Source organism: Monodelphis domestica, chromosome 3 (assembly GCF_027887165.1).
Source record: "Monodelphis domestica isolate mMonDom1 chromosome 3, mMonDom1.pri, whole genome shotgun sequence".
NCBI classification, from domain to species: Eukaryota; Metazoa; Chordata; class Mammalia; order Didelphimorphia; family Didelphidae; genus Monodelphis; species Monodelphis domestica.
Window position 1 is genome coordinate 254,113,637 of NC_077229.1, and position 27,837 is coordinate 254,141,473.

General features: G+C 35.3%; 1 protein-coding gene across 2 annotated transcripts in view; it reads right to left on the reverse strand.

Annotated features, from left to right (window-relative positions):
- Positions 1 to 27,837, reverse strand: part of RNMT (RNA guanine-7 methyltransferase) — a 52,504-nt gene that overhangs the window by 4,281 nt on the left and 20,386 nt on the right. For both annotated transcript variants that reach the window (XM_007487763.2, XM_001371854.3), the window contains exons 3-9: positions 23,100 to 23,232; positions 21,416 to 21,541; positions 19,933 to 20,048; positions 16,333 to 16,514; positions 15,077 to 15,241; positions 8,113 to 8,230; positions 697 to 798 (exon numbers count right to left, since the gene is read on the reverse strand). In XM_007487763.2, the coding sequence (XP_007487825.1) occupies positions 697 to 798; positions 8,113 to 8,230; positions 15,077 to 15,241; positions 16,333 to 16,514; positions 19,933 to 20,048; positions 21,416 to 21,541; positions 23,100 to 23,232 (942 nt within the window). The remainder of the gene's footprint in view (positions 1 to 696; positions 799 to 8,112; positions 8,231 to 15,076; positions 15,242 to 16,332; positions 16,515 to 19,932; positions 20,049 to 21,415; positions 21,542 to 23,099; positions 23,233 to 27,837) is intronic.

Below are 27,837 nucleotides of genomic sequence, written 5' to 3' on the forward strand. Positions count from 1 at the left end.
GATTGACTGATCTCTCTCTCTTAAGACTCAGGTCTAGGCCATGTTGGCTTAAGGCCCTTCATACTTATTTCCTTTTCTCTCTTTCTCTCTTTTCTTTAATTCCACATTTGTATTAACTAAAATCTCTATAAAACCCAGTTGACTTGGGTATTTGAATAATTGGGAATATTTCCCTGGCGACCACCTTATATTTGATTTAAAAACCAAGACACTGTAGTGAAACATTTTCTGTGGTCAAATTTACTCACCCTCTCTTATATCTATCACAATTTATATTTTCCACCATTTTAACTCACTACAGTTTATGGGCATCACTATTTTAAATCTCACATAGTCTAACATCATTCTCTTTTTCTGAGAAAGAATAGGAGAGAAAGGATGAGGCAAAGGGACAACAAAGTCTAGGTTTATATGCTCTCTTACATTTTGGCAATTAACATCACAATTTCCTCCCTAATCCCTTAAAACTTATCTTACTCCAACTCTGCTGCTGCATCTATATAGTTGATTTAAAAGAAAATTAATTCTTGTTCCTATACTAAGAAGTAAATATAGATGAACTATAAGCATTGCTTACATAATATGTATCACAAGGAATAGCTTTTTAAAAAAAAAATTAAAGAACAAAGTAAACAAAGGATACCAGACATATGTATTGGATAGGTCTGAATTAATTATCTTTAAGGAAATACTTACCAAAGGTAATCTAACTTGACTATTTTTCATATATTTTGCAGCATGTTCATAATCACCCACATTCCCCGAGGCAAGTTTGGCATTCTCATTTGCTGGATACGGCTAGGAAATTAAATTAAGGTCTTAAGTTTCCTAATATCAGTAAGACTATAATTCAAAATTCAATACAATCAGTTCTTAAAATATTTTGCTAAAAGATGTCTATTATTAAGTTAACATACACCTTGGCAAAGAAGAATCATGTATTCAGAAAACTTAAGTTCAAGTCACAACTATCAAATCTCAACTGCCTATCAACTTGAACTTTTACTATCTGCTACAAAGGGCTGTTTGAGATAAGTGCTTACAAAGTAATTTATGAAAGCATAAAACAGTATCAAAAGATAAATGATTACAGGATGTGAACAATTTTAAAAGAACCACATGAAAGGCGGTTCCAAATCACCACAAAAAAGGAAAGCTAAAATACCTGGAGCTATGACCAGCAAGGAGGAGAAAAGACAGAAATACTCATTATTGGAGGAGCTATGAGACACAATGATATTTGCCTCTACTGTTGGTGGAGCTGTTCAAAATAAATAAACATTCATAAGTGTCTATAATGTACCAGGCATGATGTTAAGTGCTAGGGATATAGATAAGAAAAAGCCTTTCCCTGCCCTCAAGGATCTTACAATTTAAAAGGGGAAAAGAACATACAAAAAGAAGTTGAAAAAAAAAGGGGGAGAAGGTACTTGATACAGGCAGAATGATGGTGGAGTCAATTTCAAGGAATGGAGCATAAAAGCTTTGGAGTCCTCTTTAAATAAAGGCTTTTCAAGGAGTTTTTTTGCCCCACCCTCTAGCTCTCTGATTTGGGGCATAGGCTCCTGAGAATAATGCTTTGTTTTTTTATTTACACTGCAACACAATCTGAGTAGTTAAGCAAATGAAGTAATTAAATTATTATACCCCAAGAAGGTTAAAGATAGACATCCTGTATATAAACAGTATATATAAACACATAATACAATGTTGTGATAAAAATCAAGGAATAAAAGAAATGGAGGCAACAAAGTTCCAAGGATGATCCATAGCAAAGCTAACAATTGCCAAGAAATGAGATTTGAAGTTCCTCAATAACCTGACAACCTTGAGAGTCATTCTTTTATACTAAAGTGACACAATTTGCACTATCTGACATCAGTACTTTATTAGATTCATAAGTAAAATGTAAATGAATTATTAGACCTACTGTAGTAAAAAGCTAGGGAAAAAACTTAGCTCAATAACGGTAGAATGGCAGAATAAATCATGATTTAGAAAATATTATTTAGATAAAGAATAATTACTTTGAAGAAGAGACATAAGATGTTTTATGTACCAAAGGGAAACAACCAAAAGAACAATACACATGGCAAAAATAATATGAATGAATATAGTACTAAATCACAATGGTATATATAAATGTGAGCTACTATTATTAAGAATAAGAAAAATATGGGGCATCTGTGTAGCAGAGTTGATAAGAGTGCCAAGCCTAGAATCAGGAAGATCTGGCCTCAGACACTTCTTAGGTCTGTGACCGGCAAGTTACTTAACTCCAAATGCCTAGCCTTTGCTTCTCTTTAGTCTTAGAATTAATATTAGGGGCTTTTTTTAAAATAAAGAAAAATAAAAGCTAATATTCATACAGTTATGATAATGATCACCTATTCAGCTGTCTTGACAAGAACATTATTTCACTTCTGTGGTCAAGTGTGTTTCTTTGGTTCAATACCTTTTTCTCCCTCCTCTTTGCTTAGCTCTACCTTGCTGCCTCCTCTTCCTACCGATAACCTAGAGAAGAGTACCTAACTGAAGAATATGAGAAAGACCCTGGGGACAGAATGAGATGGAACATATAAAAATAATTTCTTTTTGTTAATGAGAAATGAGAAAATAAATAAGGCAAACATTACTACTCTCATACTTAGTAGGAAAAAAGAAAACAAACAAAAAAGGATAATAAATATGAAGCCAAAATGATAAATAATAAAAGATAATATATTATAGAGGCAAAAGAATGCCCTTAATATATACAATATTTTTTATTTAAAATTTGATGTGGACAGTAGTGAAGTTTTTATTCTTTTTTAGAAAAATGGAAAGTTCCATTTAAAGAGGGCTCATGTCCTACTAGTTGCACTCCTTAAAATTCCACCATCATTATGCTCCCAAACCAGATACCTTCTATTCCCTTCCCCATGTTTCTTTTTAGTTTCCTTCTGTGTTTTTTTCCCTATTAGAGTGCAAGCTTCTTCAACCTTCTCCACTTATTGACAAAGATACCACCTCTCAATGGTAGAGAAAAAATGGGCTGAATATTTTGAAGCTTTTTCAATATATAATATTAGATCAATGAGAAGAGAAAAAAAAGGAAAAAAAATTAGAAAACTATTACTTTCATGTATATACTGTGGAAAGGCATAAAAGTTTATCATGACAAACAAATAAAATTGGGTATAGAACTCTTCTTCTTGTTTAGATCCAGAAGAGAAAAAGATATCGTATTAGTTCAATATCTTTAATGACTCAATTTCCTTAAATGTAATTTAGCTAAAAACAAAAAACTATGCCCAGCAGTATGGAATAATCTGCCAATGTGCCATACATTCTAATCTTTTATCTAGGATTATTCAGAGATATTATCTGAGACTGATTACTTATGCTTACTTTCAATTAATCACAGATATCTAAAGGGGTCAATAAATCTAAAGTGTCAATGGTAAACATTTACATTACTTCCACTTTCTATTCAAGAAATGACACAATTAAATTGCCTGGAACCTTTTTAATAGAAAAAGGGAAAGAGAAAGGATGGGTTTGTCCAGGAAAAAAAAAGTATTACACTAACAACAAAAAGAAAAGTGAATAAAAATCAATTGACAAATATTCCTGATTAGGATTTAGAGGAACTGAAAAATTATGCTATTTTACAGTGACATAAATCAAAAGAAATTGTGGCTAAACAAATGTAATTGGTTTTTAATGAAATTTAATGTTGTTGTTTATAAGAAAAAAGTTAGACGTTTGTTTTAAATTTACTCCCTATCTAGTTTAAGTTATTGAAATACTCAAAGGATTTCAATTATAAGATGGTCCAAAATATGCACAGAGAAAAAAGCATAATTCAATGAATTAGTCAATGAATATATTTATTAAGCATCTACTATCTGTCAGGCTATGCTAGTGCTGGAGATAAGAAGAAAGGTAAAAAATAGTCTCTAAGGAGCTCATAGTCTAAGGGGAAGACAATACACAAAAAAACTATATCAAGGAAAACTGGAAATTACCAACAGAATAATGGTACTACAATTAAGAAGGGATTGGAAAAGGCTTCCTGTAGAAGATGAGTTTTAATCTAGACTTGAAGGAAGACAGGAGATAGGGATGAAGATAGAGATTGTTCAAGGACTAAAGACAGGCAATGAAAATACCTCAAGTTAGGAAATGGAATCTTGTTTATGGACCAGGAAAAAGGTTGCAGACTGAAGAATATGTTAGATGTAAAGTATTAAGAAATACTAGAAAGGTGAGGGGGAGGGCCAAGTTATAAAGCTTTGAAAGTCAGATGGATGATTTTATATTTGATCATGGAGATAATAAGAAGCCACTGGAGTTTACTGAGAGACAGAGAAAGCAGTAGGCTATTTCAATAGTTCAGGCTTTATGTGATAATGGTCTGCACCAGGATGTATGAATTTTAAAACTATTCTACCCTAATCAGATATTCCACCCTAATCAGATCATTCTTTAGAAGATTTGATTTAGCTATTTCCTGATCAGTAACAATGGAGATACTTGGAATAACAGAATCAGGCCTTGGAAACTACATTTCTCCTCCCTTCTTAGTTTAACAAGATTTGGAAGGTCTGCATCAAACTCAAAATTTAATTATCTGAGGAAGTGGCCTTCAACAGACATGTGCAGAAAAAAGGACAGACCCCTGGGCTGTCCTAAGTCAAGCTAAGCCATCATTGGTACAGATAAGACGCAGGAAAGTGATGTAAAACTGTCTATATAAGGCATGTCACTTCCTCTCTCCTCCTCTTTCCCTGGAGAGGCAACTCTGGCTGAGAGTGTGCTAGGCATTTCGACATCTTGGAGTGTTGGTGGTGAGTTTTGCCCTTGAGCTGATTCAGGTTCAGGCATCTTAGCTGAGCTCCTTTGGAGGTCAGGCTGATTCTTTCCTCCTTCACACTCAAAACCTTACTTTCTTCTAATCTTCCCATCCGGTACTAGCCCCTTCCTTCTTCCTTCTTCTTAATCTCTTCTACTATATCAATTAAATCACCATAAAATTTCCAGCTGAGTTTGGGTGTTTCATTAGGATTTTATGAATAAAATCCTTGATGACCAAATATAATTATTACATTCAGTCTCAACCATAATTTTAACCTTTAGAGTTTTGGCAACCACGAAGGGATCGTGTTCATATGTGGGAACATTTCATGTAAATTCATTTATTTCTTAGGGAGTAAATGGTATATTGTGCCTTAAAGTCACCACATCCCCTTTCTGTCCTATTTCAAGTACTTCTCTTAGAGAAAACAGGCCTCTAGTTGAATTTGGTACCTGTGGGACAGTTTGATTAAGAGTTTCTCTAGAATTTGGTTTTGTGTAGGAGAAGGAACATGAGAAACTGGGATTGCAGGGGAAGGGCTTTGGGGATTAAATTCAGACAAGATTTGCTAACCATGAGAGACCCAGTCTGTTAGCTGAGCAACAGGGAAGGTGTTTTCCATCTCTATTTCAGGGAAGGAAATTTCTTCATTCAAAGGTTCAGAAACAGGTCTGTTTCTGGTAGGGTGGATGTTTGCCAATTGATCCTGTAAGAAACACTTTAAATCATCTAATTGGGCTTGCATTTTATACTCAATTTTTTTTTTTAATTTTTGCATCTCTAAACACAGTACTGAGGAGTACAAAGAGATATTATGAAGGCAAAATCAACAGGTCTTGGCAACTGATTGAATATGGGGGATAAGAGAAGTCAAAGATGAAACCTAAGTTGCAAAAAGTCTAAGTGACTGGAAAGATGGGGGTGCACTGGACAGTTATAGGGAAGTTAAAAGAGAGAATTTTGGGGAAAAGAAAACAAATTGTTTTGGACACACAGTTCAATATGTTTACAGAACATCTAGTTCAATGTATTCAACTGGTGATTGAAGATGTGAGACTAGAAGTCAACAGAGAAGTTTTAGGGTAGATAAATAGATCTAAGAATCATCAACAAAAAAAGATAATTGAATTTGTAGGAGCTGATAAAGTGAAATAGTAAAGCGGGAGAAAAGAAGTGATCCCAGAGAAAGCTTGAGAAATACCCAGGGTTAGTAGGCCTAGCCTAGTTGACATAGCAAAGGGAACTGAGGAAAAGTTGGATAGATAGGGAAGAGTAGTATTGCAAAAATCTAGGGAGAAGTAGGTGACCAACAGTACCAAAGGCTATAGAAAGGTCAAGAAGGATGAGAATTATGAAACAGATTTGGCAATTAAATGATTGTTAATAACTTTGAAGAGAATAGTTTCATTGGAATAATAATAAGACTGGAAGGCAGAATATAGAGCAGAGGTAGCAAACTTGTAAGAAGGAAATTTAATTAAGTAGCTTCTCATTTGTATTAACTTAAGAAGCCTTACAACTCTGTAATATGTAGTAAGATTATAGTCCAAAGCAAAAGTCTTCCCACGTAACCAGATTAAGAATGTAGATCCAGGCTAGCACTGAGTAATAGTTTTAAGTGTGTCACCATAAGTATATTACAATATTAATCATAAGTGTGTGATTATATTACATTATACTATTCTTTCTATCAAACTGATTTATGTAGGAAGGTAGCAAACCCTTAAGGAGGGTTGGAATTTCTCAGAAATAGGGACTGGGTTGTTGAGAATGGCCTGCATAAGCAGCCCAAGTCAGTATCCTGACCCATCCATGACCTATAAAGATCTTGTTACTTAAATAGAAAATGATGACCTCTCTAAGTTTTAGTTCCCCTTTTTGTCTCTAAAAATCTGTCAATGTTGATCAGAATCTTAGAGTCTATGAGAGGCATCTGTAGACCTTGCCACCAAATAAAGTCAGACTTTGCTCAGAGTACTTTGTCCAGTCTTTTTCAAACTCAAATAAAAACCATACATACATAAAGATCTCTGTTACCTGCGTTTAGTTGTTTTTGTTTTTTTTTAACCCTTACCTTCCATCTTGGAGTCAATACTGGGTATTGGCTCCAAGGCAGAAGAGTGGTAAAGGCTAGGCAATAGGGTTTAAGTGACTTGCCCAGGGTCATACAACTGGGAAGTGTCTGAGACCAGATTTGAACCTAGGACCTTCGGTCTCTAGGCCTGCCTCTCAATCCACTGAGCCACCCAGGTGCCCCCTACAATTAGTTTTAAAATCTAATGTTATCTACTTTTATCCCATTCTTATTTATTTTGTTAAATATTTCACAATTACATTTTAATCTGGTTCTATCATTGTGGGTAACTGCATGTTTCATACCTCTGCTGTAGAGAATTAAAAAGAGGAAAAAAGTGGACCTATCATAGAGTCTTCTTAAAGAGGTTAGCAACAAAAAAGAAAGACAAAAAGATAACCAGCTGGGACAGACGGATCAATAATGTCTTTTTGAGAATGGAATGTTTGTAGGCAACAATCAGTAAACAGGGAGAGAATGAAAGTATAAGTATTGATACTAGAACAATCTGATAGAGAAGATGGATACTGTAGGACAGGATAGAATGGAATCAATTGTGCTTCTAAAGGGCTTTGCCTTGGCAGAGAGAAGGGCCTTTTCATGTGAGACAAGCATATCTGAGGGATAAGTAAAGTGGTCTCAAAAAATTTTCAGTAAAATATGAGGAAGATTTTTGTGAGAAGGTGAAGGAGATGGAGCCATAGGAGGTTTGAGGAGGACAGAAATATCTAAGAGTCTACTGTGATGAAGGAGATAGTGTGTTAATTGGAAAGATGTAAAAGGATCGCTTTGTTACAATGAAGGCCCAGTTAAAATTTCTTAACATAAATTTTTGGTAGATCCAATTAGCACAATTTTGTGATTCCACCCCTCCTCCACCCCACCCCCATCTTTGTTCAGCTAAACACGAAGAAGAGCAAAAGCAGGCAAGGATGAGAGCAATCCAAGGCCAAGTCTTGGCAGGGCAACATAAGTGATAGGATAAGGGGGCAAGAGACATGACAAAAGAGGATACTACAGTTTTAAAATATTGATCCATCAAGATGGGAAGAGATGGGAGTGTATTCACTGCAGTTAGTCAGAAATTACTGTAAAGAATGGATGCTTAAACTGTTTGGGAAACATTTCAAAAACAAAATTTTAGTTGATTTAACTTGTTAAAGAAATGGCAAATTAAAATTTTTTTCAAGACACTTACCTCTAATGCCTGCATGCGTTTTAGAAGCATTTTATTTTCAATGTTCTTAATCTTTTCTTCATAGAATTCCAAAAATGTCTTTTTGTACACTAACTTCATGTTATACTTCTTTGCCATTCTGTTAAAAAAAAAAATTCTGATAGTGTAGTAAAAACATATAGATTTTGAATAATTTGTACTTCTAAGCTACACTGACATCTTCTGGTTTCAACTAAAATAACTACCTTCTCTGGAAATAATAGCACATTGATATAGAATGTGTTCATTCATTCTGCAAGTTATTATCAAAATACTACAATGTGCAAAGCACTCAACTAGAAGCTCTGGGAGGAACACAGGAGTTATAAACTTTCCTCATTGTACTTATATTAGAATACACAAATTTAAGTATATAAGGTACTTAAGCTAGAAATTTTACTTCTCTTAACAATATTTTGTTGGGCCACCTTGTTTTATAACTGAGGTCCAGAAGGGGAAAGAGAACTAAAAATGGGCACCATTCAAACTGTAAAGGAAATTTGATAGCTTGAAAGAGAAGAGACCTGCTAGGTTCATAAATGATGAAACTATATCACTTGAAGTTAAGAGTGAGAGTTTAGAGAAATAAAAGTAACACTTTCAGAGAGGTTGTAAAATGGTATTCAATAATTAACTCAAGAAGTTGATAATAGGAATATTTTCTAAAAAAAAAAAATTAGCTAATCAATATTCTAAAACCTACTATGTGCCATCATGTAATAGTCAACCATAAGTCAGTCTTTCAATAGACAATAGAAAGGGAGATTGTGACTAAAGATCAGGTATTAACTGAAAAGTTGATATCCTTTTCACTAATTTCCACAAATCAAAGGATTATCAGGGATACTTAACTTTTGCAAAGTGTCTTATTGAAACTGTCAAATATAGATGACACCCAGTGTTTCACATTTTCTTAAACACTTTTTAGGATTGGGTCTTCCTATCTCCCTCATGTTGGCAATTCCAACAGCTATATACAGGCCCCTACCACATTTACATGGCAAATTTGTTGCTCCTTAGGTCAAATGGTGGCTCCCTGCTCCAAGAACTAACCATATGATGCCAGATTTACTGTGGACACCAAATTAATTGGCTTGGTCCACTGTAATTCAGAAGTACCATGCTAAAGCAATCTGCTAGCCTCAATCTCCTTGGTAGCAGGGATTACATGCTTGTGCTGCCAGCTAAAAAGACTCAATTAGCTTTCATAGGCACAAAAAAAAACAAAATAAAAATCAAACTCTTAAATGTGAAACTTATCTAATATACATTGTGCATGTAACTTACTTTATACTAAGAAATGAGAAGGATCTCAGTAGATATACAATAACTACAAACAGTATACAATTTTTGCTAGCAGAAATATTACTGAACAATATGATTTTATAAGCCACTTATTGTTATATTAAGTTTAAAAAATTTTAAAAACAACAAACAAAAATGAAGAACAGCTTATAGGGGCAGCTCAATTGTTCAGTGAGTTGAGAACAAGACCTGGAGACAGAAAGACCTAGGTTCAAATGTAACCATATACACTTCTTAGGTATGTGGCCTCAGGCAATCACTTAATACCAATTGCCTAGCCCTTATTGCTCTTCTACCTTGAAACCAATACTTAGTATTGATTCTAAGACAGAAGGTAAGGGTTCTTTTTTTTTTTTAAGTAGTTTACAGAACTATTCAGGAATCTAATTATTTTTCATGTAAGAAAATCAATAAGTAATTACCAAAAGAATGCTTCTAATTGGAAGTAATAAAACATAACTATATCATGAAATTTGAACTTTGTAAAATTTAGATAGTTTGTACTAGAGTTTATTTTTGCATGATATCATGGTGGTCCCCAATGCTTAGATTGGACTCTATTGATACATCTAAGGCTTACCTGGTACACCTCCAATCCAAGCAAGTTGCCTTCACCATTCAACCCCTCTCCATGGTTTACCTGAATTCCATCAGAGAGAGGAAGACAGCCCACATAAATGCCCTCTTCCTCCTCTTTACTCCCCATATGCCATTTTCAGGCTCTCCCTCTATTGCTATTACTCAGTAATCTATCATCCATTGAAATCCATTCAGTTCATGTTGATTAAAATTAGGGTGGATTTTGCCCTCTAGGTCACTCCTTCCATTTTTTTGAACAAGTTCAGAGTCTATCTCCTCTCCAACTCCTACCTTTGGCCTATAAGGATGGTATTAGAAATTAAGTCTTGTTATATTAGTTTAGAGATAAGAAGTAGAGAAATTGTCTTGAGAAAGAATTGAAGTTTGGAACAGATCTGAGACAGTGTCAATTTCAAATCTGACTGTGTGAAGGAGGTGTAATGGTTTTTCTGTGACAGTTACTCTCTCTGGGTGTGGCTATGGCTCAGAGGGTGTTGGCAGTTACTCTCTCTCAAGTGGTGGAAGCAGGTAACATCTTTTCTCTCTCTCCTCACTGTCTGAGGTAGAAAGAAAGGAGGGAAAAACTTAAAGGAGCTAAGTGATTTTCCTTTTCCAACTTGGGAAACACTGACTATCGATTGCTACTACATAAATTGTTTTTTTTTTTCCGAGAAGACCAAACAAAGTCCTGGTCTTTGGTTTGGACTCTGAGTCTGCTAAAGCTCAGAGTCCTAACTTGGTTCTTGCTGAGGCTCAGCCAGCTAGCCTTTGTTATTTTTATAACTTGGCAAGAAAGTTAAGAATTATGAGGATAATAATGTTTAGTTTATTGTAGAATAGTGAAAATTTGAGATAGATCAGGACGGATCAGTGTAGCCTGTGGAAACAGGAGAAGTGATTCCTTGAGGAACCAGGGAGTTTTATTTGGGTGGAGTTAGAAATCCTTTTTTTTAATGCTTATATTCTCAATAAATAGTTTATTTTTATAAAACAAGAGTCTCCTTAGCACCCTTGCACCTGGCCCTGAAGAGAAGTTCACTTATGAGCTTCACTTTACTTATATAAACTGAAGATACTTTGTAAGCACAGCACGCAGAGTATCTAATCAGTTTATAATCAATAATCAATTCATTTGCCCATTATTTTTACAGACCTAAGGGACTTCAACATATATACGGAATCTACATCAAATCCTCCGATTTCTTATAGTCCTAGTTTTCCATGACCTTTTTTACTCTCTTCATCCACCCCATCTCTGCTACAGAGAAAGTCATACCTTTAATCTTGCCATCATCCACAAAAATTCTACTACTATGTTAATGATGTTAATGTTAATGAAGTCTGAAATTTCTTTATCTGATCAAAATCTATCCTCATTTTACTTCTCTTTCTGCCTTACATCTCCCAAACCTGCAATCCCTGAAAAGTTCAATTCTTTCCCAGGTTATCTTCCTTGTACTGGTTACACTTTACTCCTTTCCTCATCTTAACCCCTTGGTAAAACAGTTTTCTCTCAATTTTCTTGACCTCTTATTCTATCATCAACATTGCCCTACCACATCTCAGTCCTGAATGATTCCCATCAATTCTGTCTTTGCTCTTACTCATGTTGTGCTGAACAAAGCTGGAGAGAAATCAAAAAAAACATTCTGACTGGATCTACTACAAATTTATGTTATATAATAATTCTAAGTAAGTCCTCAATGAAGCAAGGCAATCCTTTTAGACTTCCCTAATCAGTTGACACTCATCATAGAGCCTTTACAAAATCTTTTCATGCTTCTTAAAACTGACATAGCTCCCTCTTCCCCAACCCCCGCACAATCCTCTTGCTTCACATTTTACTAAAATAATAATAATAATAATGAGGCATGTAGCCCCCAGTAGTGAGAATAGGCCCAAATAAAATCAGCCATCAGCTAGCTAGAGTCAGACACATAGATCCCCCCCCAAACTCCACCAGCATGAAAAATTAATTCAACCCCTTCACAAATACTATATGTCCTGCCAAGAAAATTACTGATGCAGGAGTTCTGTGAGAAGAATATACAGTATTCTATATAAAACTGGGTCATACGTTGACATGTTAAATTGACATGTTACCTGTGATTTATCATAAAGAAAACTCTGTTCAGAACCACTGAGGTAATCTAAATCTATTGTCTCCATCTTGTAAATTATTACTAACCATTGTTCCTGCAAAAAGCTTACCTAATCCCTTAGCCTATGTCATTTTCCCTATAAAGTATGTATCCCAAATTGCTAAACTTTGTCATTGCTCAGCAAGAAGGATGTTTGTGTGTCTGTTTTGTCAGTTTGACCCTCCTGTAACCCCAGAATCATTTTTCTCATCCCAGTTCGACTACCCATGAGCTATTTGTAGAGCTAGCCTTTATAGAGGCCATTCACCAAGGAATTCTCTCTCAGCTCTTACTTCCCAGATGTGCCACAATCTCCTTCACTCTTACATCACAAGAAGAGGAGCTTGTTCTATATGCAGAGGTGATCTCATGCCAACCCATCCTCTACAGCACATCTATGACTTCTCTCTAGGTTTTCATGACAGTGCTCTCTGCTGGCTTTCCTAACTATGACCATTTTTTCTCTGTCTCCATATCCACTAACTATGGGTGTTTTCCATATCTCTGTGCTGGGTCCTCTTTTCTTTCTATTCTATTCTATTCTTTTTGTTGATCTCATCTATTCACCAGGTTTCAAATATCATCCCCATGCTGATGATTCTCAGGTCTATTTGTCCAACCCTAATCTGTCTCCTGACCTCCAATCTTACACTTAAAACTGTTTATTAGAAATCTTCAACTAGATGTTCTATAGACATTTTAAATTCAATATGTCCAAAATAGAATCCATTTTATTTTCCCCAAACCCTCCCTCTGCCTAACTTTGCTTCTACTGTCAAGAACATGACTATTTTCCGACTAAGGCTCACACCCTAGGCATTATCTTTGACTCCTCACTGTCTTCTATCTTCTTTCCTTTATCCAACAGGTTGCCAAATCCTATTGATTTTACCCCATTATGTGTATGCCCCTCCTCTCCTCTGATGCTGGAATTATCACCTTATACCTGAATTATTGCACCAGTCTTCCCCTACCTCAAGCCTTTAACCATTCCAAACCATCCTATGCTTAGCTGACAGACTAATCTTCCTAAAACACATATTTGACCATAGTATGCCTACATTTAATCAACTCCAACAGCTCCCTATTACCTCCAGGATCAAAAAGAAAATCTTTTGTTTGGCTTTTAAAGGTCTTCATAACCCAGCCCTCTCCCATTTCTCCAAATACTCTATGATCTAGTCATATTGGCTTCCTTTCTATTCCTCACACACCACATTGGATCTACTGACTCAAGGTATTTTTATCAAGTCTATCATGTCTTGGATCCTCTACCTCCTTATCTCCAGTCTCCTAGGTCCCAGGCCTCTATAAAGCCTGAGCTAAAGTCTCAACTGCTACCTTTTCCAGGCCTCCTTTATTAGTGCATTACTATTGTATTTCCAGTTTGATTATAAATATACAAACAAATAGACAGATATATATCATCTGTACATAGTTGTTGCTTTCCTGTTGTCACTCCCATTAGACTAGCAACCCTAGAGAACAGAGGCTGTTTTTTGCCTTTCTCTGTATCCCTTGCATTTAGCACAAACATAGCACATGTATAATAAGTACTTTGGTAGCTTAATCGGATATCAAGATATCAGCAAAAGTGCATGATGAAGTTGCTTTCCTCACCAAAAAATAAGATTTCAAGATTATATCTAAACATAACGTCATGAGAATTTTTATAAGAGTAAGCAATACAAAATAAAACCAAATCAAATTCAAATGAGCATGTTTCCTATGAGGTTAGAAATAAGACAATATTCTTGATATCCCCCTACTTTCAAGGAATACTTTTAATTATCTTTCCCCCAAAACTGAAAGCAACTTTTCTAACTACAATAGCTGCAAAGCACTTGACATATTCATTTTATCCTCACAACAATCATGAGATGTTAGCATTTCCATTTTACAAAGAAAGTGAGGCAGATAGCAATTAAATAACTTCCCAAGGGTAATATAGCTAGTAAATGTCTGAGACTGGATTTGAAATCAGATCTTCTGAAGTTCAGACCCAGTTGCTCTATCTACTATGCCACCAGCTGCCACCATCTACTTTCCCTACCATCAAACTAGTAGACACTCTTCTGATAATACTGACTTTATTGAAACACTTTCAAATGGTTTCCCCAACCTAGATTCATCCTTCAAATTACTTCCAAAGTACTCTTTCTCATGGTACAAATTATGCTGATCCTAATGCTCTCGGTCCACTACATAAAATCTATATTTGTTATTTTGACATTCAAGCCCCACTCCTCTCACTCTAATATTCTCTACCTTTACAACCATATCACCCACTATTCACCCTTCCAATATGCTATACACTCTGACTCAATTAGGTTAGTTGCCAAACTATGTTAGTACACTAACTAGCACTATGTACCTAGTATTTATGCCTTTGTTTACACCATTTTCTCCATCTGGAATGGCATCCCCCTTGCTCCATCTGTTCTTTAAGTCCCTTAAGTCAATATCAAAGGTTATCTATTCCATAAAGCCTTCATTAATTTCCCCAGTCACAAAACCATCCTTTCTTCTTACCTCGTTATCCTTATTATAGGCTCTGCTAAATTAGTCCCTATATATGTAGAGTACAGTATTGTATAATTTGCCTATGTGATACTCTCCTTGCTAAACTGAAAATCTCAAAGACCATGTCTTAAATTTTGTGTCTCTCTTCGTCACACTGTAAAGCAACTAAAAAATGGCTGTGTAATTAATTTTAGAAAGTCACAAAAAAAAAAAGCAAAAGAGCAAGGCAACATGAGCCTGCTGGTATCAATACTGTGTAAATACTTTTCCACTTGTAAGGCTATACTCCCACATTTTTCCAACACTAAGTGAATACAAATAGCATTATTCCCTATACTCCCTCATCATCTTAAGGTAATAAGAGAATATAAAAATAAAATAAATTATGAAATTCTTACTCAATCAGCAAAGGAAAATAAACCAAAAATTCTGGAACATCCACAACACCCTCCAAGTTAAAATCATATTTGCATCCAAATAAAGGATATTCTCCCTTCTTCTGAAATCTTATGGTATAGATTTCATTTCCAAATGATTCTGTTTCTGAAGCTTCAAGGCGTTTTCTGTAAGTTAACAAAAAAGATGAAAATTAGATCAACAAATTTATTCTAATTCTTCATTTTCAAATATTATGTTTGGCAAAAAGCCAACAATTTGATTAGCTTTGTGTATGATGGTTTCATCACTAACTACTGTTACCACTAAAAATATTAGATAACACTGCAAGTCCAAATGGCTTCAATCTCTACTATATTTGATCTATAGGTAGAATGCCACTGCAACCTTCACCTCAGTATATAAGCAACCTATATAAACAGACATGTCACAAAGTTTGTTTTTGGTTCAGCATTTGAAACTTGGGACAAAGAAACAATGTTATAAATTAAAGATAAACCGGGTTCTAAATTGAGGTCACAAGACTGTAAGACCCATAATTATACCTTAAGTGTAGTATCATTTGAAGTATACATAACCACCCTTTTATAACATTGTTCTGAATAGGCATCAAGAAAGTTATCTGCCCCCAAAGAGATCAGTGATGGGGGGGTAGGGTGGGGGGGGGGTAAATTCCTACTGTAGGAAAAGGTTGATAACTTCTATGTCCCAATAATTTGTCAATATGACATCCACATAGGATAAAGTAACATTCTAGTTCAATGATTAACCCAGCATTCCCAATCAAGAAACAGAACTAAAGGTGATTTCATTTAAACCTTTATTCTTGAATCATATCTTGTTTTTTATAACCATTCGTTACCATTTTTCCTTGAAGTTCTACTTGTATTTGTTTTCACATTGTTTTCTTCAGGGTTTATATCTTAGTCTTCTCTGCCACCAGAGTAGCCTTTTATGGTCAAGCTTATTTCTGTTGTTTGCTCATTTTTGTAGCTTGACCCAAACTTTCCATTAAATTGAAAGCACTCTCCCAAACTTTAGTTTTTTTCATACAACTGTTTTCAGAGCTAGTTCTGGGGAGTCTCCAAACGTTCAGTGTATTAAAGGTGGTATGATCTGGGGGAAGGGGTAGTCATTGCTCTCCTAGTCTACATCCTGGTCTTTCCTCAGGAAGTATCCCTAGTTCCCTATAACATTTTTTTTTAAAAGTACACACTGGGCATTTTGTAAACTATTATTAATTTTTAAAAATACTTACATGAGCTCAAAGCTATTTGGGGTAGTACCAATAAAATATCCTCCAGGACTAAGTTTCCCACAAGCATTTCTGAGCATCATATCAGCCTGTTCATAAGTCTCAAATGAGTAATGATATACAAATTGACAACTGCAAATATCAAAGCACATCTCTGGATCACGAAATTTATCAGTCAAAAGTTCCTGAAACAAATTCAATAAGTTAAGAATTTAGACTATAAATACCTGGATATAAACTCTCTCCTAGCTAAGACTAGAATTCTAGAATTTGAAAAGGGAAAAAATGTCAGCAGATTCCCAAAGACCTCAACTAATACAAATTAAATAAAACATTGCAACAATATATTTTTAAAATTAATTGAGATATTTAATAGACAGTGCAAACCATAGTTTCATCTGAATATAAATGTATGCACATGTTGCAATGAGTTATATCAATCAGTTATCACAAACAGCAATGAACACTTCTGTAGAGCTATGTTAAAAAATGTACAGCTGGAATTTAATTCTAATAATGATATGCTGTTAATCAGACAGATTTAAAATTTTTTTTTTTTGGTTAAGTAAAACATTGTAATTCTGAACTATTAGAATAGTTTTGAAAAAATATGAAGAAATTCATGACATACAAAGTTATTACTCAACATTAGATTAAACTTTTCACAATCATTAATTAATTAATATTACTTAATAAATAATATTTATTTTTAATAATAATGTATTTATTTAATAATTAATTAATATTAGCTAAATGCATTCCTCTTTTGAACTAAATATAACTATTAAGTGGCCACTGAAATTATTTTTTCAAAATAAGGGGGTTGATTTCTTCTCAAACTCCACTCCTTCCCTACTAATTATTAGACTACAAATAAAAATATGAAGTTTTGATTCAATTGTGCAAAAAACTTCACTGGACCATATCAGTATCAGTTCATAGAACTAGAGGTAAAATCAAGACTTTTCCAAAGTGTATTTATAATACAAATAAGTTATCCATTTAAAAAACCCTACACAATAAAAGTTTTTAACAACTACAAGAATGTTTTATTTATGTCTTAATAAAATTAAAATAAAACATAAAATAACCTTTAAAAAATTATGCCTTTCGGGGGCAGCTGGGTAACTCAGTGTGTTGAGAGCTAGGCCTAGAGACGGGAGGTCCTAGGTTCAAATCTGACCTCAGACACTTCCCAGTTGTGTGACCCTGGGCAAGTAACTTGACCCCCATTGCCTAGCCCTTACCACTCTTCTGCCTTGGAGCCAATACACAGTATTGACTCCAAGACGGAAGGTAAGGGTTATTAAAAAAAAAAATTATGCCTTTCATTTCAAGGCTCCTTTTACCAATATTCATTGTGAAAAACTGCACAACATCTATCCCTTTGGCTCAAAATAACCAACTTAAAAGTACAATAATAATAATTAACATTTACATAGCAATTGTGTGCCAGACAACTGTGCTAAGTCCTTTACAATTATTTTATTTGATTCTCACAACAAACCTGGGAAGTAGGTGCTATTATTATCTGTATTTTACAGATGGGGAAACTGAGGCAGACTTACTAATTTGCCTCAGGGTCAGATATCTAGGAAGTGTCTGCAGTTGGATCTGAAGTCATTCAGGTTTTTCTGACTCTAGGATCAGTTGTTCTACTTAGCCATCTTCCCAATGATGATGATGGTGGTGGTGGTGATGGATGATAATAATGATAATAGCTATCAGTTCTATAGTACCTATTATGTGCCAGCCCTTATATACCAGGAGGTGGTGTGGTTAGAGGCCTGTTTATCAGAAAATGACCTATGGTCTTAGTGACCTACAAGCTAAAAACGAATCAACCAACTGATAATAAAAGCTAATCTATATAACCTTAGGTTATGTTAATAGAGGCAGAATGTCTGCAATGAAGGAAATGAAAACTCTACTATATTCTGCCCAAGTTAGACAATACTTGGAGTAGTTCACAAAGTAGAAAGAATATTAAATAAGCTATGATGTATTCAGTGGAGGGGAATCACAGTGCTTTGCAAATATTGTGAATCTTAAAATTTCTCAGACTTGTGAATGTTAAAAACTCTCAAGACTCTACCTTAGAACATTTGGTTAAGACCATTCCCCATTTTAAACAATGAAGGTACTTGATCAGGAATGTGAGAACTCTAACATTACTCCATCCATACTTAAGCATACTTTAGGGGAAGATAAAGTTGTGAACTCCTTTAGTGAACAATGAAGGTACTTAACTCATACTTATAGTAAAGCCAAAGCCTTAAGCTATGTCTATTTTTTAGATCTAATACAAAAGGGTGCTAAGTACCTATGAAGGTCAAATTAATCACTAAAAGTTCAAGCAAGCTTAGCAAGAGGTGTGAGGTTTTAGTCTACCCAGAGAAGGGGATAACAATGTGTGAATTAAGAATGGTCAGTCCTGTGAAAACATCTACGGTGATTGGTAGATGTAGAAATTTAGGGGAGGTGACATAGGAGAAAATTCTCTTTAAAAGGTCAGAAAGGCCTCTAAAAGTAATTCAGCTTTGGAGCTGAAGTGGAGGCTGCTCTCTCTCTCTGTCTCAGTGGCTGAAAGGGAATTCAGCTTTGGTAGCTTAGTTGGAGGTCGGACTACTTGGAATAGCTGGGTCTCTCTGAACACTAGAATCTTGCTTGGGACAAATCTTGTGGTGAGTGGATTAAAGACTGACTGGTCTCTCTCTTAAGGCTCAGGCCTAGGCCATGTTGGCCTAGGCCCTTCATACTATATTTCTCTTATTCTCTCTCCTTTTTCTTTAATTCCTTAATTTGTATTAATTAAAATTTCCGTAAAACCCAGCTGACTTGGGTATTTCATATTTGGGAATATTTCCCGTGGCGACCACATTATTTTTGATTTAACTCAAGACACTGTCTTGAAACCATATTTTCGCGGTCACAGTTTGTGGCAACCACTCTTTTAATTGTAACAATAGACATCTGAATGTTTACTCAGATCATTTGCTTAGTTTGATCAGATAAAGGAACTAGGGATGATCAGGCTGAGACTTGAGTAGGTAATAAAAACAATCTTTGAAATATCTGCAGGTTCATCATGTGGAAGAGACTGGGGCAGAAATAAGACCAATAGATAGAATTTGCAAGGGGTACATTTGGGCAGATTTTAAAACTTCTACTAACAAGAAAAATTCAGAATCAAATTTTGAATAGGTTGCCTTCCTCACTGGAAATCCTGAAGCATAAGCTGAATGAGCATTTAGCTTGGGATGTTATAAAGGTAATCCTATCCATAGATCCTTATACTACCTTGCTCAAACTAAAGGCCTAGGCAGTGCTGGAGGTAACATGTAAAATTATAAATAACTACAATTTACAAAACAACCACTGAATAGTAATTATTCTGACATTCTGTCACTATTTGACCTTTTAAGGTTATTACAAAAATGAATTTCAAGTTGGAAATGAATATGTTTAAGGTAAAAAAAAAAACTATTTAAAGAACAAAAGAAAGCAAGGTAAAATTGACTTGAAATTAAAGTAACTGATAAAATTATTTTAAATACCAAAAATCAATTCCAGACTGGGACATATAAAACAAGAAAACAGTACCTTTGAGCTGTCAGCAGTTACAAATTCTGCACTGAAAATATACTCATGATCACGGCAGTGATTCTTCATGTCAGTATAACGCTGCTGACACTGCTGGATGGAAACATCAGCAATATCTAAACAGAAAAGCTTCCAATTAAAAGCTATTACAGTCCAAAACAGTGATAGAAAGGTGTAAAGGCAGAGTGAAGCCACACATCTCAAACAATAATCTTAATCATGAAATATAGGTTAGGTACAAAACCAATTGCATTGTCTTCAAAATAAGTAAGAAGGGAAAATCTTCACTCTGATGCAAAAGTATCTATTAGCTCTTTTTTAATTTTTAAATGGGACAAAAATACTTTTAAGAGGCAATGCTTATTCTTTTTTCTTCCTAAATTTTTATTAATTTGTTGTAGGTTACATTAAAATTCCCAGTATTTCTTTTCCTTCTTCCTGCTCCTTCCCATGTCCTGCAGTAGAGAAAAACTTACTCTTTAAAGACTTAAATAAATCAAAAAAGAAAAGGTGAATCTTACTTTCAAAAACTATGTTCTAATCAAAGTTACAGAAAATAGAAATTTTCTATAAAGGAAACTATTGGAAAAGGTCTAAATTCCAACAGGGCATTCATTCTCTACACATTATTCATTACTTAATTAATTCTTGGAGATACCCACCTTTAATTATATTCTGCATAACATCACCTTTAGAGAACTAACAAAACAATCTTCCTTAGACATAATAATAAAGGTCTAACTTGTCAAAATTTTCAATAGCTCTCCAATTCTTTCAACATAAAAATTCAAACCCTTAAGTCTGGTTATTTTTAATCTTCTACAATGTGGCTCCAAACTACCTTTCAATACTTCTTCACAAAATTTAAATTCCAACTAAACTAGCAGATGTTGCTTAAACTCTGAATTCTACCCTTTGCCATTATCCGATGTTCTCCATGTTAAGAATGCAATACTTCTTGTCTCTACTTCTCTGAACCTTTATCTTCCCCCCTTCAAGATTCAGTTTAGTATCTTCTTGAAATATCCATTGATCCCTGTTGCCAAGTTATTAGTGTTCTATTTGTCAGTTTGCATTAATTGCATAGGTATTTCCCCTCCCACTGGAAATGCTAGCTCCATAAGGATAGGCAGGGACTAACATTTTTTGTTATTGTATCATTGTACCTTAAATGTACACAGTAAATGGTTAATAAATTTAATTAAATAAAAATCTTAAACCTAAATTAATCATTGATTTCTTCATTATTTACACCACCTCCCTTGTGCCTAAGAATTTAGAACCAGACCACAGAACAATACAAATGGCCACAAGTGAGGAGGAAACATTACTCTTCCAATATCTTACTTTAAAAGCATCACTAATGCCTTAGTGTGATAATTACAAGTATATTAAAGTCTTACTCTAACTTGGTCTCTGCATTATTTCCAGTTTTCTGACTCGGCAGAAATGGCTGTTTCTAAAACATTTTATTTCCTCTTACCAGTACAAACTAATTTGCTAATTTTGCCCTTTTTCCACTTGAGTAAATCTCCACCTTTCCCGCATCCCAGATCCAATACAGTGATGTCACGTTTCTTTTTCTGTCGCACTTTTTCTAAAAATTCCCCTGGAAAAAAAAAAGGAAACCAAATACTTCACTCAACTTTTTGCCAAAACATTGACTGTTGCCAATAATAACATTCATCAGACAAGACATGAATTAATTTGCAAGTTAAAAAAGAATTCAAAACTACCAAAATAAGGTTGTCTCTAAACAGGAACATTAAAAATTATGTGTTCAGCATGTTCTTATAGGAATTAATTTTGAAAAATGATCTGAAAATTATTTTCAATCAGATACATCTCAAATCTTGATATGTGTAAAAAGATGTTTTTTCCCCCAAAGCAAGGGAAGAACTAGTAATTCATAAATTATATTAAGATTCTTATTTTCATAACACAATCATTAGTTTTAATAGTCAAATATAGTTTGCTTTATAAAAGTTAGCTAAGAAAAATACAGATTAAGCTGGTATCAAATCTTGTTTATAGGCATTTTGACCTTAAGCCAATGACCCAAAAGCTTCTACCAAGTCCACCACACCATGATGGCTGGAAACCTTGGACAGTCAGTAAGGAGAGGGAGGTGCAAGCTCTAGAAAGTCAGGAATTAGGTACAGACTTGCTCTGGGAGCAAGCTCAAAACAGTCAGTAAGGGGGTGGAGGCCTACTTCTGGGTATAAAAAAAGTATTTCATAATTATCAGCAGAAAAACAATGAGCCCCTAATTCCTTGGCCTCGACAAGCCAACCATAAAATTGGACCTACCACCCACAGTGATTTAATGGTTATTTTTTGTACTTTCTAGCTTATTTAGCACTCATATCATTGGTTAAGAGCTGCCTATGTGAAAGATATGTAAACCCATTGTATTTTAGTTTTTGACATATTGGCACTATGTCATATGATTTCTCTCTTATCTCCTAAGGCTCAGGGTTGCAGGTTCCGATCTTGACCAGAGCCTAGCTTTATTGTGAGGTGGGCTTCTTCTCAATAAATCTGTTATTTAGCTTGGAGTTTTGCACTGGTGTGATAAACTTTTCGCTACAACTATGAACTCAAGCTACACTATATCACTAATATCATAGAAAACAGAAGTGAATGAGGTGAATAAGTATAACCAAAATAGAGCACTAGGCAGAGACTAGGGGCTTATTACTGTTTTTCCCTCTCTAACATCTCACTATCAATTAAGTAGCTCTTAATCCTTGAATTAAAAACATAAGCCTAAAAGAAGCCACTGATCATCCTAGAAAGTTTAGCTTCATGGGAACAGGTAGGTGCTCAGTGTACAGAAAGCCAGGCCCAAACATGGGAGTTCCTGAGTTCAAATCTGGCCTCAGACAGATTCTTTAACTGTGTAACCCCAGGCAAGACACTTAAGTCTCAGTGTCTAGCCCATATCACTCTTCTGCCTTAAAATTAACCAAAGCATAGTACTGTTTCTAAGAAGAAGGGAAGAGTCTTTTTTAAAAAGATGGGGAAAAAAAAAGACAGTTTAGTTTCAGATATGGGTCTATACAAAATTTCTTAATTTTTAACTATATCAAAATCCTTGACCAATGACCAATTACACTGAAGGAAGATAAAAGAAAAAAATTATAATACAAATATGACAATCATACCAATGAGGACACTCTTCATCCAATTATTAAAATTTCGAAGATAAAAAATTCGACTCTGGCTTCGTTTCTCCAAGCCAACTTCCTGAAGCTCATTGTAGTAAGCAGCTACTGTTGAGCCATGTCCTTCTAAGCGCTGAACCCAGAAGAAAGTAGGACAATATTAAAACATGTATAAAACTAAGAAAAAGAAGAACCAGTCTACACAAGTGCATCTAAACATTATGAAATTCATTATTCACTGGTATGAATCCAGACTTCCTTTTCCCCCACCCTGCTCTTCTTGTTGCTTCACTTGCCAAACTGACACTATGCTTATGGTGATCTCCTCACCTCTATACATCCCACTGTATAAAAAGTCTCTTTTTCTAAGAATTATATAATCAAATCACCAGAAATATGTTTACTACAACCTAGGAAGCTAGGCAATGATATAGCTAGAATACTGGGTGGTGAGTATGAAAGATCTAAGTTCAAATCTTTATAATTGAAAATCTGTTACCCTAAAAAAGAATTACATTTCCCAAGAGCCCACTGACTTCCTGTCATTACATACTTCCTGCAGACAGGGAATAAATATAACAGGGAACAGTCCTGCTCCTCTCTTTGATCATGATACAGCAATCAGCAGTGATGGTGGTGAGTGGGGATTTTGAAAATGGATAACCAGCCATGGATGCTTATAGTTTTTATGTTGTATCCTCTTTATTCCTTAATTTCTAGTGATCATTTAATAAACCTCCTAAATTATAATATTGTTATTATTTGAGATATAAAATTAATTTTTACAGTTGATGACTAGAAGGGGCGAGAAAAAAACTCTCAAATTTTTTTTAAGATGGCCTAGATAAAATCTTTAAGCCACGTTTCTCCTGTCAAAGCTTTTCACCCACCCCATCCACCAACTCCCCCTCACAAACTGCGAGAGAACTGTAATTCTCTTTGGAACTGCTGCCTTTTCTCTTTCCCTGCTATTTGCCCAGTTGCCCTCCCTACAGGCCTGGCTATTTTCAGTTTGAGGATTCTTGCCCATCTGCTTGAGTTACTCAATTCTTTGCTGCTAACTCTGGTATTGCTGATACTGCTTCCTCCAGACCCCAACCCCAATCACTCATCTGGCCTGGCCCCAACCTCCAGAAATCCTCCTCCTGATCTCTGCCTCTGCTCCTAAAATCAGCCTCTGACCAGACCCCGACCCCCTACCGCTATTGCTGATTGCTGCCACTGAGAAGCTAGGAGTCAGAGCAGATGGTAAAAAACCGGAGTGTTCTTTCCTTAGGCAACAATTAGCCTCCACAGGCAGGGGATGTGGGGGGTGGGGAGGGGACCGGGGAGAAGGAAGAGACTCTTCCAAACAGGCAGTTGATTATAAGCATGGCATTTTCTATGAAAGGGCAGTGCATTACCTATTTCAAACAGCTTCTAGTTTTAGTATGTTTTTTCATGAGTAGTACACTGATCCTTTTACTTATCTTACCTGAGATTCAGGGGAGAAATTTATCTTGCAACTCTTTGCCATTTGGGCCTGCCCAGTTTGAGATTCCTAAGGCCCATGTTCTCCCTCACTATGGGAGATCCCACAGTACTGACCAAAAGAATCTCAATGAATAGAGAAAGGAACTTTTAAAGCATCTGGAAGTGAAATTTTAAGCCGTCTCAGGTTCCATTTTTTTTAAAAGAAAGTTTCTGTCTCTCATTGTATTTTGCTGGTTGTTTTGTTTAAGATTTAATTTTGTTGTTTTAAGGTCATCTATAAATGTATTCAATACTATTTTGTTATACTGAATCATTTTAATGTACTGAGTTTTAACTGTTACATTCTGTTACCTTTCCCCTATAACTATACTGAACAAATATTATTGAATAAGCCCATATAAAAAACAGCCTTTTCTTCTATTTTGGCTTTGTAAATTGTCACACGGATGATGATGGGTGGATTTCAACAAAACTGGTTAAATTGTGTACAACTTTTGGAGAATTTAATGAGCTAAGAAATTAAATAGTAATTCTAAGGGGTCTTCAGAAATAATTTTAGAAACTAGTATTTTCTGAATGGATGATTTTAAAAAATATTTATGTATATATATTTTAAAGAATGCTGTATTAAAGGTAGAGAAACAAAGAAATGTTCCTACCAAGGTATTTCTAAGAATCAGGAAGTCAAAAAAAGAGCGCTTGAAAAATCTCAAGTTAATTTACTTACACCAGAACAATCTAGATTTCTTGGTGATGTTCTAGACAGAAATAAGTTTTGCTTTGTTTAAAAATATATTTGCCAAGGTTGAAAGATTGCTATGTCTGTAAAAATTGTGACAAATATCCATCAGTTCAGAGATTTGTTTTTGTTTTTTTTGTCATACAACAAATTATATGAAATATGATAGTGGGTTTGTTTGCTATTGTAATTAACTGGGCTATTGTGAATTTGGGGAACTTTGGTACTTCTTTGAATGTGCATTATCTACTGTATTCTGAAAATCATTTGTACTTACACAGTGGTTAAGTTAAAAAAGGAAATGGATCTCATTTTTGGTGAGAGACCTTTGTATTCATTCTACCTTTCCTTAGCTGATGAAGTGTGCAAATGATTATACGCTATATTTTTTATTTTTAAAACTCTTTTATTATTGTTTTTGCTTGCATGGGCAATATATTATTTCAGTTTTTTTTAATTTTTTCTCTCCTTTTTGTATTGGAAGCATATGTCACCAGTATGAAGAAGATTTTCTTTAACGTTTTTTGAACTTGCAGTAATATAAGTTTAAAATATATTTGCTATATTAATGCATACTCAGGGGGCAGCTGGGTATCTCAGTGGATCGAGAGTCAGGCCTACAGATGGGAGGTCCTATTTCAAATCTGGCCTCAGACACTTCCTAGTTGTGTCAACCTGGGCAAGTCACTTAACCCCCATTGCCTAGTCCTTACCTCTTCTACCTTGGAATTTCCAGGATGAAAGGTAAGGGTTTAAAAAAATATATTAATGATTACCCAAAAGCAGGGGTCTTGAAAATTTTACACAGGGAGCCAGGCCAGTTCACTGTGCCTCACACCATTGGAGGGCTGGACTATAAAAAAAAACCTATGAACAAATCCCTATGCACACTGCACATATCTTATTTTATATATATTTTAAGTAAAAAAACAAAAAGGGAACAAATACAATATTTAAAATAAAGAACAAGTAAATTTAAATCAGCAAACTGACAACATAATGGCCCCCCAAAACAGGAGGTGTCTAATAAAACACCCAGTGGCAGTGGTAGGCTTCTGAAAGTAGAGGCTCACTGCTGATGTCACACCTTACACAGGCCCATCAGTGCCAAAACTATACCAGGCAGAAGTATAGACAGTGTGGAATTCCCTTCCTCAGATCATCACTCACCATGTGTAAAGGATAATTTTAACGTTGTGAAATAAACTATATTAATTATTTGGTCACCATTGATATCCCAAATTTAAAAATACCCAAGTCAGCTGGAAATTTATGGTGATTTAATTAATATGGTAGAAAGAAATTAAGAAGGGGGAAAGAAAGGGGGTAGAATTTCTCTCGCCTGGCTAGTGCCAGGGAAAAGATTAGAGGCACTAGGAAGGTATGGTTTTGGAGAATAAAGGAGGAAGGAATCAGGCTGAACTCCAAGAGAGCACAGCCAAGATGCCTGAACCTGAATTAGCCCAAGGGCAAACTCACTGTCAAAACCCAGACAAATAGCTGCCACCACGCCAAGATGTCAGAACACTTAGCACGCTGCCAGCCAGAGCCGCCTCTCTGGGGAAAGAAGCCAAAGGGAGGAAGTGACGTGCCCTATATAGACGGTCCTTGAGTATGGGTGCAGACATTCTTGACCTCCTTAAACTAAGTAGGGTGGATCAATGTAGAGTTCTCAAGACCTGATTCTGTTAGACCAAGTATCTCCATTGTTACAAATCAGGAAATAGCTAAATCAAATCTTCTAAAAGTACAGTCTGAGTAAGGTAGAGTAGTTTTAAAATTCACATATGCTGATGTCTTCCATTATGCAGCCACATCATCCTTTGCTTGGCACCTTATTCTCGCCAAAGGATGATGTCACCAGAAGTAGTACTGTACGTGAGTGATGCCATGCTTTGCAGTACCACCACAAACAGTGTTTGTCTCACTGACCACCAATGAAAGAGGTGCCCCTTCCAGAAGTGAGGTGGAGGCCGAATAAATGGTCTCAGGGGGCCGCCTGTGGCCCGCAGGATGTAGTTTGGGGACCCCTGCCCAAAAGCTTTAAACTATGGAAACCTGCTATTTATTGATAAATGTTATGGGACTTTGCTTAATAATTCTGTCTGATTCCAGGAGAAGGGAATACAAAAAGTGCCATTGCACAGTGCCAAAGAAACACAAAGCTATTTGCATAGTGAAAATGAACTCTTTAGAGAAGGCACTATGAAGATGGCTCCACAGAACATATGGTATACCAGAAGACTCAGAGTGAACTTTGGGACCTGGTGATTTGAACTGTGTGGGGTTGAATGCATCTGTTTTGTATGTATACTCTGATGCTGAAGGGGACTGCCCCCTAAGTGACTTTCTGTCAATGTGCTTAGCAATTACTGGTTTTGTTCTCTTCCTCTTACCCTCAAATTATTGTAATTTCAAAGTTGGTATGTTTACAAGGCCCATTGGAGAGACTAGTCTTCCCTGGGTCTCGGAAGGGAATGTATAATTGAAAATCTGTTACCCTAAAAAAAGAACTACATTTCCCAA